The 17,753-nt window shown below is 37.5% G+C and overlaps 1 protein-coding gene across 1 annotated transcript in view; it reads right to left on the bottom strand.

Annotated features, from left to right (window-relative positions):
* The window catches only part of MALRD1 (MAM and LDL receptor class A domain containing 1), a gene marked incomplete at both ends in the record, with an annotated part of 293,532 nt that extends 281,749 nt beyond the window's left edge, over nucleotides 1-11,783 (bottom strand). The window contains one exon of the mRNA XM_082044615.1: nucleotides 11,588-11,783. Within this exon, the coding sequence (XP_081900741.1) occupies nucleotides 11,588-11,783 (196 nt within the window). The remainder of the gene's footprint in view (nucleotides 1-11,587) is intronic.
* Between the last annotated feature and the right edge of the window lie 5,970 nt (nucleotides 11,784-17,753).

Here is a 17,753-nt window from a genome sequence, read left to right as displayed (position 1 = left end):
AACCTTTGCTATCTTGGAGATCAAAATGCTTTCATAGTGGCAGATCTATCTTATGGGCAGTAATACATGCCATCAGTCTGAATTCACATAGTATATTATCTATATTCCACATGAAACTAAATAAACAAAAATATGCTCCTTTAAATCAGGTAATATCCCACAGAATTAACATCCCCATCTTTGAACTGATGAAAAAAAATACACCAATTATTATGAACAAATAAACTTCTGGCAAACACTATCCAAAGAAATACTGATGTTAATGTACCTGGGCTGTAAATACGCTTCTAGTAGACTGTATCTTCATTTATTACTCACAGAAATTAATTTATAAGTGCCAAAAGTTCTCCATCCGGGTCAATTTGCATTCCATTCAGAGGTACAGCTGCTTTTTCTAGTTTAGTCCAATACTGACTAAAAATGTGATGGCTTTCATTATTTCATGTTTTCTTACTCCTTTCTTGGTCACTGTATTAAAGGAAAATACATTTTTTAAAAAATCTCAAAATTCAATTTCTTAACGAAATATCAATTGAGGGTTCTCGGTTTTGATATATCCATATCACAATGGTTTAAAGAAGTAGTGTCCATAAATATATAAATATAAATGCATCCAATAATGCAAGCAAACATATCCACAAACAAATATGTCAACATATAGAAATAAAAGGTATTTTTCAAAGATTGAGAACTCTGATGAAGTGACATTGACCAGCTACTAAAAATAATAGTGTCCACAGAGAAGTCCCAATGACCTAAAGAAGATAAGGCAAACATTACTCAGACCATAATTCATCACTGTAAGACAGGACAGGGTCCATTCAACGGATGCAGCTATATTCATTAAAATTCAATATCACTGCACTGCTGCCTAGTGATGTACTTAAAAATCTTTAGCTTTACTCCCTAAAGACCTTTTGGAAATTGAACTTCTTGACCCCACACAGTCTTGTCCAGGCATACACATTATTTTGATTGTCTGGTACCTGAAAAGGTCCTGATGAGGTCAAAGTCATTATCTATAAATTTTGAACACTAGAGAGAGAGACGAAAAAAATGGTTTAACTTTTTCATATCCCTAAAACATAGTTTTGGATAAAGAGTACTTTTTCCAAGTATGAATAAATATGATACACAGCTGATATATACTTTTAAACACAAATTAGTCTAGGGAATACAGTGCCTAATTGAACACGTAATGTCTAATAATAAATGTACAATAAATATTCCAAAGTCAGAGACAAACAGTACAAAATAAGAACAGAGGTCTTCAGATCATTTATACTTGTAGTCACTGTAGAGATATGAGAAAAGTTCTCACAACTGAAACTTTCTTTATTTGGAATAGATTGAAGAATCTTTCTCTTACAAAAGTGTCAGTAGAAGAAGCTCCAGAAAAAAAAAAAAAAAAAAAAATAAAAATAAAAACAAACAGAAAATGAGAAGACAGAATTCCAATACCAGAAAAAGTTCTGAAAATTTGAAAAATAAAATCTCAATATTATAAACTGTGCTGCTAAGCTATATTCCTTAATATTTTATTAGTACTGAGTGAATGAAACATGACAAAAAAGCAATTTGTTTTTGAAAGGCTCTGGTGGTAAAATATTGAAAACTGTTTCTGGCATCTGCACTGAGTAAACCAGTAGAAACTATAACAATCACAGAAACACAGAAATATAGAATTAGTGAGGTTGGAGAAAGTCTCTGGAGATTGTCCAGACATAGTCCAATTCCTGCTCAATGGAGGACAACAGAAGCCAGTTGCTTATGGCAATGCCCAGTCAAATTTTGAATGTTTCCAAGGATGGAGACTCCACACCTCTCTGAGCAATCTGTTCCTTCTTCAATCACCCTCACTGTAAAAAAGTTTAACCTTTTTATGTGAACTCCAGTGTGTCCATGTCTTGCTTGTCCTGGGGAGCCCAGCAGTGAACACAGCACTCCAGATGTGTCTTACCAGGGCTGAGCAGAGGGGAAGGATCACTGGCAATGCTCTTCCTAACACGGCCCTGGAAGCTGACAGCCTTCTTTGCTGCAAGGGTGCATTGCTGACTCATGCCCAACTTCTTGTCCACCAGCATCACTGGGGCTTTCCCTACAAAGCTGACTTCCAGATGGCTGGCCCCAGCCTGTAGTAGTGCATGGGGTTATTCCTCCCCAGGTGCAGGAGCACTTTAGGGAAAGAAGTAGTAGCATGTGTGAAACAACCTGACATTCAAATGCCCAGTACTTTCTACTTCAGCAGGTATCTCACACGTTTGTGGGAGCAAAGGAGATACAGGGAGAAGTAGACAGGAGTAAAGGACAGACACAACATAGGGTATTTTGTTTGAGGATGGTGCATACATTGCTTGACCCTGGAAGGTGGATATTGAACTGTAGGTCTATGACAAACAGATAAATGGAGAAACGCCACTTTCTGTAGAGGAAATATACCTTGAAAATGAGTAAAGAAGATACAGATATTGAAGTAAAGCTACCGGTAGATATCATATTAATATTTGCAAGTTGGGTGTGTTTTTTTTTTTCTCCAAAAGAATGCTGAAGCCTGTTTAAATTTCTTTTCAACTGCCTGATTTAATTTTCCATGTGTCCATTTTGCCTCTCATCTTCCTTGTACCATCACGTCTGAAGGGATTTTTGAGGAAGTCTGAGTTAAATAACAACACTATACACCTTTTCTCCTTCTTGTGTATTTTTCATCTTTGAAGATCAGAATACTTTTTCATCTCCATCAGTAAGTAAATGAAAGTCACATCTCTCTTAGTCTTACAGAAGGCGGCATAATCTTTGCCTTTTGCGCCCTTCTGCCAGCATGGACTACTCCACAGTCCAGGGAAACCACTTTCGTCTTTGCAGTGGTAGGAGCTCAAAAAGACAGAAAAAGCTGCAGAGCTTCACAGAGCTATTTGAAACACTCCTTGCACATGAAATGCATGCTGCTTTGGGCACATGGCAATTCACAGGACACAATGGACACCTGCCAAGCAGGTATTTTAGCAGATCTGGCTGGCCTCAAGAAACACGGCCTTTGCTTTTCTTGGTGTTACTTCATTGTTTCCCAGAACACTTATGTTTCAGGATAGTATGCTCTCCGTGCAGGTACGCAAACCTGAGTGCCTTTAAATGTTCAAGGTGTAAGCTTACTAGGAAAGCTAAAGAGGCTGGACCCCGTTTTCTCTGTAGCACAGGCCAGCCACAGAAATGAACGTAGTCCTGCCACTTTGGCTGGGTCTGGTGCAGGCACAGTGGTTTCTTATCAGACATTATTTAGGATGTGAGACATTCAAACTGGCAAATGATTCAAGTCCAGAATGGTCACACAGAGAGCACAGAAGTGTTTTGAGTAAGTCACAGAATACCATCATTAGATGATAAATCCAAATGGAAGAGAGAAACTATAAAGAAAGTGACACACGAGTATTATCTTTACTACTCAAATCTTCTCCATTTACAAAGTAGATAAAGCAAGCTTTTCTGGTTTATCTCTCACTTCTTTCAATTTGGAGGAAGTTGTTTTGCTGCTTTCTCAGGTTTAGAGGTCTCTCAGACATGCCACATACACATAAGCAGAAACTAGAAAATTAAGCAATGAAAAAACACTGTCTTCTTTGCTTGGTTACCAGACAGTTATATTGCTATATATTTACTGGAGCAGAAATGGCTAATTTGGCTTGAGTCACTTCCTTATTCACACAGTTATTTTAGTGCTGACAGTACAGAGGCTACAAAAGCAGGGCTCAGTGGCTTGTGTTTTGTTCATCTTCTGCCTGACAAGCTGTTTCACTCTCAGTGGTACTAAATCACACACTCAATAAAAAACAAGTTCAGACTCTATAAAGCTCAGACACGCTTGGCTTTGAAATGAACAGCTCTTGATATTTCTTAGGTTTTTTTCATTTCTTGATTAGAGATGTGGAGATTTTTTTAAAAAGAAAGAAAGAAAGATTTTCAGTCAGGAACATGCTGTCACATTCTGAGACTCCCACAATTTCCACCCTGGAAATAGTAAAGTGTGTGCTTAACTCAAAGGACAAGAGCAGTGTGACTGTGTTCTCAGGCTCTGGCCTAACACCACTACAGTCCACTTTTACCCTGCTATATAATTCACTATAAGCAGCAAGTGCAAGATACAGCAATGTACAATCTAATAGTCAGAGCACAACTTCAGAGCGCCAAATCCTGCTTATCTTATACTTGGAAGTGGTGTCACTGATGTCAGAGAAAATGCTCAAGTGAGATTGCTGAACAGTCCTACCGTGTCTTATCTTTCCAAACTAGCATACATACTTTCACGGGATGAATAACACAGCTTCCTGTACCCACACAGCATTATGTTTTTAAAACTGCAAACTTTATACAAGCCCTGTATAAGTAATATAAACAACAATATGTTTCCTCTTTTAACATATAAATCACACACACAAAAATCAACTCCTGTTTTTGTTAGGGTTTTTTCATCTTTATTATCAAAACAAAAATACATTTCAAAAGAAATCATTATTCCCTGCATTTGAAATGATACTTTGCTTATCTTTTGCTGCACTTTAAAACTTCAGAAAGATGCTGGCTCTCATCCAAGATTGCGACTACCCCATCTTTGGTAAGGACCTACACATGGCAATAAGATATCCTTAGGATTTCTAGGTGTTTGTTTTAAACAAACACTAATCTTTTTTTCTTCTTTTTCTTTCTCAAATGAAAAGGCTATCAGCAATGAAGTGGAATTTGCCTGTTTTCCGTTATTAAAACAGTTCTGCAAAATGCAGTCCTAATCACAGCTCACTTTATCAGTCATATTAGGGTATCATAAATTAGCTTCTAGACTTCCCAAATGACACTTGACTACATCTCCCCTACACATACTTAAAATTAGATATTGTGTAGATGCTCACAAAACATGCCCAGGAACAAACATTAATGAACAATGTTAGATGGTTCAATTGTGAGAGTTAAATGTGATAACTTATTGACTATCCACTAGCTCAAGCTGCTGCAAATTTCAGACATGAGCATATACATTAAATACAAGACTTTTTACACTCTTTGGCTCATTGTCCTGGACAGGTATCTGTCGCGGTTGAGACGGACAAACGACATGGACCAAGTTCTTTCAAGATGAAAGTAATAGGTGCCATTTATTGCTACAAGTGCATTTTTATACAATTCTACCAGTTCATGTGTCTTTTCACTATTGGCCACAAGTTACAGCACTAATATCTCATTGGTTAATTTTGCTGTCATCCATGTTATTCTTCTATCCCCTTCTCTCTCACGGGTATATCTCTCCTTTCTCACGGGTACAAGTCCATACCTCCGGATACTCCTTTACTCCCATCTTTCTCAAGGGTAAATCTTAATATCTTCAAGGCTGATCTCTACTCCCATATTTTCTGTCAAGGACTCCACAAACCCACTGCAGTTTCCCACAGGTATCCTTTACAGATCTAGATGAGCAAGGAAAACATGATGATGCTCAGCTGCTTGTTGCTGACAACTGGATGGGTTTTGCTGTCTTCATTTCTCTATATGTGGAGGCAACATTCCCCAGTAGTTCCAGTCTACTTAAACCTGTCTTTGCCTGGTCTGTAGAGGAAACTGTCCATATGGTCCTTTCTATCAGGTGAGCTGTTGGGTGGTAAATCCTACCAACTTGCAGGGAATAAAGAGGACACCAGTGTCTTCCACCAGCACAGATGTTTGCAAAGTGTCTGTCCCTGCCTTAGTAAGAAAGTTGTGCCAGTAAAATTAAAGGTCTTATTTGACACTTAAACGGTTAAAGTTGCACAAAAAAGATTTGTTGATGTTCTTTTTACTTTAAATTCTAAAAGGCAGGACAATCTTTGAAAGAGGAGTATCCATGAGGGGAAAACAATTTATTTTAAATATTATAGTACAACTTTCCCTTGGACAAACTCAATTTCTTCTAACTGTGAAGCTGGCATTATCCACCAATGTTACATTTTTTAAATCATTCTCTCCTGGTCTAGAAGAACAGATCTGTTGGAATAAATATCAGTGATGACTACATTTGTGGGGTTGGTTGATTGTTTTGGTTTAATTTTCATTTAGAGTGTTAAATGTCAAAATTCTGTTTACAAGTGCTAAAACCACCCACATATGCAAAGTCACAACACAGCAAGTTTTTAATCTTTCCTACCTCATGCCCAGATATTTCACATTCACCCAATCTAGCCGATTTTGTTGTGATGACTTTGATTATACCAGCTATGCACCCCACTGTAATCCAGAACACACCCCACAGGAGACAGGCAGGGCTTGTAAAGGAGCAGCATAAGAACCAAAAAATAACCTCAAATCACTATTTTCCTCTCACCCATTCTTTTCTCATTGTTTTGGTCATGATTTTCCTCATTACATGCTATGGCTCACAAGCTCCTCCTTCCTCAAAGTACCTCCTGATTTCGCTATGCTTTGACAGATTTCCCACATTGAAATCACAGGGTTAAGGAGGTAATCTGATGCAAATGAAACTAAATTGAACCACCAGAATGGTCCACATGGTAAAAACCTACCAACAGGAATCTTCTCAGGCTACTGAAGGCAAGGAGACTTGTCCAGTTTTCAAAGGGTCCTGATCGCCATAAGAACCCTTTAGGATGTGCAGCAAAGTACAAAATGATAATTCCTCAATCTGTAAGAAAAAAAGCAGTGACTAGACAGGTTCCCAGTGCTATGTCCAGTACTGCATAGCTTTGTTTCCCAACATTGTCCAGAGTGGACATTGTCTAGAGAGTCTGTCAGAGCAAAGTATCGTTCCTTTCTGGCTTGTGTGCACAAAATACCTTCCCACTGGTGCAAAGATATGGGGAAGAGAGCCGATGAGCACTTGGATGTCAGCTCACAGGGAAGGCCCTGTGTGCTCAGGAAATGCGCAGTGCTCCTGAGGGACCAGCACAGATTTAACTAACATGTTGTGTGTCCACCCTTAAGAAATATTGAATAGATAAGTGTGAGAGCAAGGAAAGGAAATGCATACCCTTTTGTTATGTGAAATCCAGCCACATACCACATTACAGTGACCTTCTCGGGTTTTCTGTGTTTTGATTGCCTGCTGTCCCATCCACCTCATTCCTCAAAGGTTAATGAGACTAAACAAGTAAGAAACAAAAAGGTCAGTCAACGAAATGCTGATCTATTGACAAAGCCTAAGGAACACAAAATGCTGTTGTTCCTCCATTACTGATACCATGCTAGGGCAAACCCATACACACAACTCCTTCAGAAAATTTTACTGTGCATGAAGTAGAGAAGTAACCCTCTCTCAAGCCCAAAAAGCTGAAGCTTTAGTGAACCAATTGTTTTACACACTCAAGGCTAAAGTTTCTATTTTATTATAACCATGGCATGGTGAAGAATGACGAAGAGAGAACTAGGGATGAAGTCAGGAAAATAATTCTACCTCTCTAACTAATTGATCACAAAAACGGTGTAGGTACATGCGAGATAAGATTAAAGTTTGCCTCCCAAATGATCATGTCACCTCTGCTCCTCACCTCCAGGCTCAGGTCTTTCACCAAGGCCACGTAAGTGCGGGTTGTCACAGAGACTCTGCTGCTCTCAGAGGTGATACAAGCATGTGTATTACAGCTGGAGACTTTTGTCTTCCTGTCACCAAGGCTGACAGTAGAAAAGGGCAGAGAATCTCTCCCTCAGTCCAAGTGACAACCAAGAACAATGCCTGAAGAGCAACTTATGATAAGAAAACCTTTTCTTTGTAAAAATTTGATCACTCAGGACCCCCACTTTTCAATGGATATGGCACTTCAGTCAATAGGAAGAAATGTCTGGTCAAAATGAGCAAGGAAATAAACATTCGTTCCTTCCCCTTACTGTCTGTTTGAGCGGGGACTTGAAGCTGTTATTTTTAATAAGAGGAGGGAGGATTTGTTTCAGATTCAGCACTCAAGTTTCATGCAGTTCTAACTTGTTTCAGAAAACTGCAAATTTTTAATTTCCACAAAATTTTTAAAAATCTATTCCTAGTGTTGAAAGCAGAGTGAACATTGGCTTAAAATAATCTGCATTGTTTACCTAACACAGATATCTATTTAAACTTGTAATTTATTTCTTTAGTTACATTTTTTTGACAAGCAATGGTCTAAAAGAAAACAATAGTTTGCAAAACCCTACCTGGATTCCTTCTCTAATCAACAATGATGCTGAAAACAGAATGCTATAGGATTATGGAATTGAATAAAAATGGCTAGAGCATCGGATTTGAAATTATAGTCTATAAACAATCATGTGTCTGCAAGAACGATGTGGAGAGTTGATGTGGAAAGAATATTGTAAATTTATGTTTGCAAAACTGCCCTTTACAGTTAAAGAATTTTAAAGGTTAATTCAGCAGATGTTTTCAGCAGTAAATCTAAACAGGGAAGGAAGAGGGAAAAAAAAAAAAAAAAGGAGGATTGAAAACGTGTTTTCTTAGCAAAGTGAACTTCTTTTGTTCTTTGATGAAATTAAGGGAAAAATTTCATTATCTAGAACATGTCACATGTTGCATGGTTAAAAAAGAAGAACGAAAATCAATGAATAACCTAACATAGTTGAATCCAGTGCTTACAAAGAGTAAAATCATACAAAGATTTCAAAACACTTTCTCATGTTTTATAGCTCTCTCCAATCCCTTTCTGTTCTGTTGCCTTTTGTAGGGATGGTGAGCCATCCACACCTGTCACTAAACTGCTAAACAAATAATGTGTCTTCCCTTTGCATGGACCACTGGAAAGAAATTGCTGCCTGGTGCTTCTATTACTTCTCCCTTGACATAAATTATGAGCCACTTACAATGATGTAATAGGACAGATTCTTTTTCTTTGACTAGAAACTTACATTCTGAATACTCTGGAGTTTTGATTAATGTTTCTGCCTCATTTTTTGTGAGAGCTAGGAAACTAAATATAGTTGGTACTCAGTAACTGCATCAGTATAGCGGACAATAATGAGACATGGCTGGGAACAACCGAAGGTTTCAAATTACTAATGGCATAAATGAGACCTGTTACAAATCTGGAGGCTGAATCAGAATGAGAACTCCATCCTCAGTCATAATGGTGATGGAACAAGCTACTATATAGTCAGAAATTTTGAGCACAGAATACTAAATACAGCACTGCACCAGTAGTTGTGTGATCTGTCTCCTACCACTGAGAAGTACTTTACTGAGGTATTTCTTCTGTGCTAAATTACTAATGGCTGTTATATTACCTTGGAAAAAATGCAGATACAGGAGGCAGTCAGTGCACTGGAGGCACCAGCCAACAGTTATTTTCATGTTTGGGGACCCCAGGCAGTGCAAACGTGGTGAGCATTCACAAGAAACTTGTGGATTTTTTTGCACTGGTTTGCACAATTAAGTAGAAACACCAGTTTCCATACAGAAGCTGGATATAACAGCAGAAGAAACACAGCATAGGAAAAGGAGGGTAATCTGCTGTCGTTTTGATTAGCTGTACACACAAGGACTAAGTTCAGAGTCAATTCCTATAGTTGAAAATTCCTCTTTTTGAAGAAAAAGCTGGAAGTTATCCATTATCAATATCTATTCAACTACAGTAATATTACTGGCACTTTATTAAACCCATTGGAAGTAAATTTGCTTGTTGTTCTCCAGACTACAACACTCTGTCATCTAAGTAACATTTCAAAGTCTAGATCTGAAGGCCCAGATGCACACATTTCACTGTTTCCATCTGACCAGAGATGGATGCCTGAAAGTCCATGAAACAATGTCTGAGCCTAAAACCTCAGGGTTTACTGCCTAAGGAAGACCTTTGCTATGTGGAAGGGGAAAGTGGAGCAGGAGAGACTCCAAAATGGCACCTGGAAGAGATGCAAGGAGCCCATCTAATCTAGCCCTCTGCATGGCCACTGGCTTTGGTTTACAAATGAGCTTCCTTCACATTCAGATATTTCCTTATGCACCAAATTCCTTTGGGACAAAGTCAGTACACTTGCCTTTTTTTTGCAATATATTACTTTTTAACAAACAAACACACATACACAGCCCTTTATATATGTATGCAAACACATAAATAAAGATTATAGAGATAATGTATGAAGCGGTAGTTGGATGACACATACAAGAACATAATTTAAAAGATAAGAAGACCATCAAGGTTGCTGAAAAGAAGGTATGAGCTTATACGACAAGGTTACTTGGCCAGGTGCAGGCAAGAATATTTATTTCATGGGTTTTATGTACAAAATGGACCACTAGGATTATTTAGTCTTAAATTTTGAATAACAGAATTTATAAATTCTGTTACAAGGCATTTGCCAGACCTTAGTTGCAGCCTGGTAACATCATCCCAGAGGAAGACAAAAAAGGTAATAATGGAAATATTTTTCTGCTGTTTTAAGGAGTTAGACAATGCAATGTAGGTCTTACCACATCAATTAGACCATTGTTAGAAATATAATCCTGTATCCTGTCAGAAAAAAAACTATGAATACAGTTAAAAGACAATTATGCAAAAGCATGTCTATGAGGGAAAAACTATTTTCTGCAGTCATTGCAGGTTTCTTTTAGAAATCAGTGATTGAATTTTCCAAATAGAAAGCTCATCAATATTAAAAAGAAGGCTTTATTAATTACAAAATAAATTACCTAGTTCTTGTTGATTTGATTAAACATAATGAAAAAATGAGTCAGTTAGTGAAAACGAGAATGAGATAAATTAACTGGTTTCAGACATACCTTCTTAGGGGTGTCTGTGACTTTAGAGTACACAGTGATGCAAATAGGCACAACTGTACTATCATCCCAAGCACAAAGATGCGGAATACCTCCCTTACTGCATGTGCAAACTCCTTCTAGTTACAGTTCTTGCAGCTCAGCATTAGTCCAATGTCGAGATCTTAGCAAATTTTGAGGTAGCACAACAAATTCACTTACAGCCCACTAGAGATCCTTTTTAACAAAGGCCGATGTAAACATTTTTACTGCTACAACTGGATTTGAATTCCTTTCTGCATAGCAAAATTGCAGCTGCATTTTTAGTGTGTTGACCCTGGCTAGCTACCAGGTTTGCACCAAGCTGCTCTATCACTCTTCCTTCTCAACAGGACAGGAGGATAAAAACATAACAAAAAGCTCATGGCTCAATATAAGGACAGCGAGATGACTTACTAGTTACTGTCACAGGTAAAACACTTGACTTAGGGAAGTTAATTTAAGTTCTTGACAATTAATCAGAGTAGGATAATGAGAAATAAGAAACCTAGAAACACCTTCCCCCCCACACCCCTCCCTCTTCCCAGACTCAACTTCACTCACAACTCTTCTACCTCTTCTCCCTGAGCAATACAGGGGGATAGGGAATGAGAGTTGTAGTCTCTGCCCCTCCTTGCTCCTCACAATCTTCCCCTGCTCCATCATGGGGTCACTTTCATGAACTACAGTCCTTCATGAACTTCACTATCATGGGTCCTTCCCATGGGCTGCTGTTCTTCAATAATTGCTCCAGCATTGGTCCTTTCCATAGGGTACGGTTCCTCAGGAGTGGACTGCTCCAGTGTTGGTCCCCCCACAGTGTCACAGGTCCTGCCAGCAAACCTGCTGCAGTGTGGGCTCCTTTACATGAGGCCACAGTTCCTGCAGAACCCTGCTCTAGCGTGGACTCTCCACAGAATCCCAGCTTCCTTAAGGGCATATCCGTCTCATCCAGCATGGGGCCCTCCATAGGCTGCAGGTGGATCTCTGCTCCATTGTGGTCTTGCATGGGCTGCAGAGGGACAACCTGCAACACCATGGTCTTCACCAGTGTTTGCAGAAGAATTTGCTTCAGCACCTGGAGCACCACCTCCCCCTCCTTCTTTACCGACCTTGGTGTCTGCAGGACTGTTTCTTTCCTTTTATCACTTCTCTTCCCCAGCTGCTGTTGCACAGCACTTTTTGCCCTTTCTTAAATACATTATCACAGAGGTGTTACCATTGTCGCTGATGGACTTAGGTTTGGCCAGTGGTAGGTCCATCCTGGTGCTGGCTAGAACTTGCTCTGTCAAACATAGGTGAAGCTTCTGGTGTCTTCTCACAGAATCCATCCCTGCAGCCCCCCTGTTACCAAAACCCAATGCAACATTTTAAAGTTATGATCAGCTATGGTGACTCATTCATAAAGAATTGGAATATTTCCTAAATTAGTGTCATAGTGGGATTTACCTAGGAAATGCCTGCCTCTGATTAAGTTGGTGATAGTTAACTTCCTGCATTAGCTAGCCTCACTTTCATGGTTCGAAGTTTATTGTTATCTCAACAAGAAAGAGTTTTTATCACTCAAGCTCTTTTGAGAGGAAAACCCCTCTTCATTCCATGGATTCAGGTGATGTCAGTTTCCTGCAATACTAACATTTACCTGCTAAAAAAGGAAAAGCTGCAAACATTTCATTTATTTCCAATATATCACTGTATTTCAAAAAGTATTCAAAAATCTGTATTAAAGTACAGTCCTTACAGGGACACTCAGAACACTTAGAATACATTTGCATGTAAACAAAGAAAATAATTGTTAATTAAGACCTAGTGTCTTCCTTGGTGATTTTCAAATCCTGTTTTGATATTCAAAAGGTGTTTTTTAATTGCGCTATGGAGGCTCCAGTTAAAGAACTGATTTGATAAATTAATTTTAAGCTACATGAAGCACATGGGGGTTCAGTCCTCTACTCTCAGCCTTGATGTGCAGTATTTCCCCCTAAATTATGTGCCACTTGAACTGGTACCATTGCACCTACGATGTTCTGCATGGCCAAACTAGGTCTTACAAAGCTTTAATTTTAATTTTGTTTAGTCTCCTATTAGTTTAAAGCAGAAAAAGTGTTATTAAGGAATCTGCTTTAGTTTCAAGTGTACACTAAGACTATTTAAGTTTGCTTTAAACTATGTCTCTAACTACCCAAGGCTCAGAAACCTGGTCAAAGTGACCTTGCTTAACAAGTCACTAGTCAAAAACTAGGCTGTGACAATCTGTCTACTCCAAATCTATAGCAGTGCCACTTACTTCATTCTTGTTTAGCTGAGACTTAAGTAGATTTAACTTGTGACTTGTCATATCTGGAGAGTGCATGAATGAGCAATTATCATGGTCATATCAGGCTAACTTGTATGTTTATTCCTTAAATTAATACAAAATTACCCCTTTGGTTTGCTTTAAATAAAATTATTTTTAAATTATTCCATTAGTTAAGACAAACACACCCTTTTTTGTTTTCATAGCAATGAACTAACTGGTGTTTTTTCAAGGGTGGGAGCATAACTTATGCACTGATTTAACTAAAAAAAAAAGAGGGGAGAAAGAAAAAAATGAATAAATAATTGAATTAAAAGAATGTGGCCTATCACACATAAAAATACTGCTTTTCTTTGCAATACATTAGTTTCAAATAAACAAACTCTTTTTTCCCTTTGAAATAAAGTCTGTATTTGGAACAAGACGCTGTAAAATAATTTATGTTTTCATTAAATAGCTATTTAATTTTGGCCTGTTGATCTGCTAAATTTGTGGTTGTATAATTGGCATAGCTCTGTGGACTTTGAGAAAAGTACTAATTTGTAACTGATAAAGAGCCAAGCAATTTCTATTCATCACTTGTATAATGAATTTTATTTTCTTGACACTTTCTATCAACTAATTTCCTTTTTCTTTCCAGGTCTCAGAAATAATTATTTTTTCTTACTGAAAAATAATTCCTTCCAGAGATAAGATCCTTTCTGGTACATTTAATTAAACCAAACAAGGTAACACTGAAAGCAGAACCAGTCTCGCACACAAAACAAAAGGGTGACGATTGTAAATCAATACAGCAAGGAAGGTCAATATAAAACTATAAAACAAATGCAATAAAAAATGCCTACTGGATTAAGATCTGTGACCACATTAACTTAATTTCCCCCTTCACACCTCAGCAGTTATTCCTAAATTCTGTCTTAAGCAATTCTACTGCAAAGTTTCTGCACTAATCCAGAAAGCAAAGTAGCTTATACCACTGGAGACCATTAAAAATTTTATACACAATATGACTATTAGAAAGACTTCAAGATACTGCTATATAATTAGAGCATCAAAAACTGCAAAAGCCAGAATGTCATGTGTCATGTCTCGAGGACAGCAGTCTGTACCAGGCTCAATACTTTCAGGCCTGATTTTAGAGGAATGAGGGGTTCTTAGTTCCCTGAAAAAACAACTGAATGAAATTACAGCTTCAAACCAATTGTATGTGTAAGGTGGCTTCACTGCTCTTCCAATGCATGAGTGAAAGAACTCTCATATATATCTAACTTTATAATGTATGTAGAGGAGCTTTGAGGTTTGTATCTACTTTAACAAGATTTTTAAAGACAAATAAACTATAGTGAGAGAAAGACATTTTTTAGTCAAATTCCTAACAGAAATTTGTTTTGCTAAACTAGCATCAAAAAGACATTTGGATGGATGCCCCTTTATTCAAAACTTTAATATTTGGGAAGATTTTGGTACAGTAGAACCTCATTTTAGGTCTATGTCTTCAGTTAATTAATGGAGGTACTTTATCTGCAGGTATATGAGTAAATTTATTTAATTAATATATTGATAAAAGAAAAAAAAAAAAAAAGGAAAAATTAAAACTTTAAAACACATTTACTAGAAGTTATTTAAGTGACATCTGGCAGAACAACTGGGTGGTGGGAGGCTGATATCATATTTCAGTTGTTCATATTTATAGGTTTCAGATAATCCAGTGTTTCATGCATGTGTGTATTGACTTTCGATTTTTAAGGTCATTAAGATGGTAAGGACATCATAGGCTTCTTTGTAAATAATAGTGTAAATACAATTGTTAAGGACACTTCACACGTGATTCAGGGATTTCAGTAAAGATATTAGCTCCAGTTAAGCACTTCTAGATTCAAGGACACTCTGTGTCATTACTGGCATTTATGAGTAGTTTCAACAAAGCTCTTATAAATTCCAACATACTGGTATTAGTGAAGTGACTCATTTCTGCTGCTACCAGTATTAAAATTTCAGAATATTAATGAGAGAAAATGTAGTTAAGCAAAACACGGTCTGAACTAGAAAGAGATGAGGGTAGGGTCATATTGAGTGTATGCTACTATCAGTTATAATATGCTGCAAAAAACTCTCTACGAGGAATGCTTCTGGTAAATGCAGAGTTACAAATAACAAAGAGAAATTCTGCATATTACTATAGTGCCCTGCTCTGGTTTTAACCGTGGAAATAATTTCTACTGTACTGATGGGAAAGCTGACCAAAGAAGATATGTCAAATATGTCAGAAATGGAATTGCCTGCTTTTTGTCCCTTGAGAATGTGACTAAAATAGTAGAATCTCCTAAACAGACTTATAACCATAGAGATACACTCACAATGATTTTATTTACGTACACACGAATGAACAGTCTAATTTCCTTCTCTGTATTTATGGACTTTCTTAGGTCCGCTGACTCTCTTAAGTTAAATGGCATCGGACTCATAGCTAAGGCTCAATTCTGACTTCCATCTGAAACTGCCACTTTTGTCACTTCAAAATGCAGGGCACATACCTCCTCCTCTCAATTGAGGATGATGACTCTCATCATGAGTTGGCATACAAAAGCCAAGTAAGGCAAAAGAATGGGTGGAAAAGTCAAGAAAAAAGGCAAGGGAAAGTTGGAATATTAGGTAATCTCGTCAACTTTGAGGTGTCCTATTTGTAGGGGTATGATTTTCCCCAAAGGGAAAAACATTTAGTAGGAATAACTGGGAAATGGGATTAATTCATATTTTGCCGACCTCAAACTGAAAGTCAAACAAATTGTTAGTGAAATAGGGAAAATTCAAAGAAGCTCTTTAGGCTATGTTTGACACCTTTTCTACATAGTTTACTGTGAAGGTCCCAGAACATCTTATATTGATCCTATGGAAAGCAAAAATGGAAGTTTCTTCCAAGGGAAGAGTTCACACTCCCAGAAGTATTTTTGCTATGTGCACGATGGTCACACCATATTAAGATTTCATAAAATCTTGCTTCATTAATACTGTAGTTCCCCTATAATCACAGGTTCATTAATGGAGATAATTTCTGTAGCAGGCAATTGTGCCTTGATCAGTAAATCATAACAAAAAATACACTGAGATTTTCATAGCACTTAATCATTGTTTTTCTGAATTAAGTTTGTTGTGTTTCTGTATTCAGGTACCAGTAAGTCAAACTATCCTTCTATCATATCAAGTTGCACCCCTAGACAATTTTTTAATTATGTCCTTTGCTATGTTATCTTGTTGTTCAATGAAACAATCATTTTGCAACAGTTAGTGACATATCCAGTTTTAGGAACACTTTAACAGATATCTTTTGTAGACAGTGCACTGATTTTCCATTCTGTAGCTGTTAGGTAGATATTTTTTTCAGATATAACTTCATTAATTTCCAGTAAGTTATGCTGAGCCTAGCTCAGAGGAAAACATCTGCTGGTTTATTTCTTCATACTAATGACCAGCAAAAGTTGGAAATTTTGAGTTAATTTCTCTTGGAGTAGCAGAGGTTCAAACTCAGTTAAATTGATATTGGAAGAAGAGGAGCTTGAAATGAGTCTTGAAAGCCAAAATGCTCAGACTGAATGCATTTCTAATGTAACTTCTCAGTGCAGATATGCCCCACCCAGCAAAATAGGCCCTGTCAAGCAACATTGCCATGGAAAAGCACTTTGGATACTTTTTATCTGCCTCATAAAGGCGGGAGGAATCTAGAATGATTTTAACTACTCACCAGATAATGAAACTAAAGGTAAGTCAGAATTGAAGGACCAAAGATAAAATTTAAACAGTAACAGGTCTCAAGCTATTTGTTTGTTTGTTTCTTTACTATAAATGGCATGATAGAAATAAAGCCAAGCCAAAAGTTGGAAATACAATAGTGGAGTAGCTGAGACTTATAGGAGAGAGGCAGCAGAGAAGATTAAATTATTACTTCTCTGAAGACCATGTCCTATACAGTTTGATCTGGTTACCAAAGGAATAATGGACAGAAACCATTCACAGATTTAACTGCAAGGCAATAAAAAACCCAAGAGTTAACTGTTGCTTTGAGAAGGAACACTATAAGTGTCTTGGGGGATCCCATTTTGTTTGTATTTCCTTTATTCTGTTTCATGTTTGAGGACCTTTCACCGTACCCAAAAATATTCTTGTCACTAATGGCACAAATTTCCCTGTGCTGTTTTTTCCACATCAGCCTCACTAGTAAAGGCTGAACAAATCAAACTACACCTACTTCCCTCTACTGATAGTAGCACTTCCATGAACAGCTTTCTGTTCACATGACAAATGAAAAAAAGTGAAATTAAAGCTGTTGTAAGAGATGATGACACTTTCATTTTTCATAATATGCAGCCACGCTAAGTTGAACAAGCATGGAAGTGCGTTTAACTTCAGGCTGGTGTTACTATTTTTAAGGTGTTTATAGTAAATAGTGTTAAGCACTCATCAGTGTATCAGAGTAAATATCACGCAGACACATGACAGTTTTTCATCAAAGTTCAATCCTTGAAGTCTGCCAAATTCTGACATTTGCAACAACTGTTAGGACTGTACAAAACAGAGACACTGAAAAGAGAATGAGCATTTTCCGAGGTTGTTTTTCATAGGCTCTAAGATAGATATGTCCTGTTTTTAACAAGCCCTTATTTAGAGTTCCCAAGATTAGCCTCTAAGCAACCAATCAAGTAGCCTTCTATCACCCTGACA

Source organism: Streptopelia decaocto (assembly GCF_964273445.1).
Source record: "Streptopelia decaocto genome assembly, chromosome: 2".
Taxonomy (NCBI): Eukaryota; Metazoa; Chordata; class Aves; order Columbiformes; family Columbidae; genus Streptopelia; species Streptopelia decaocto.
The sequence above is the reverse complement of the archived record's forward strand: the minus strand, read 5'-3'. Positions and strand labels throughout refer to the sequence as shown.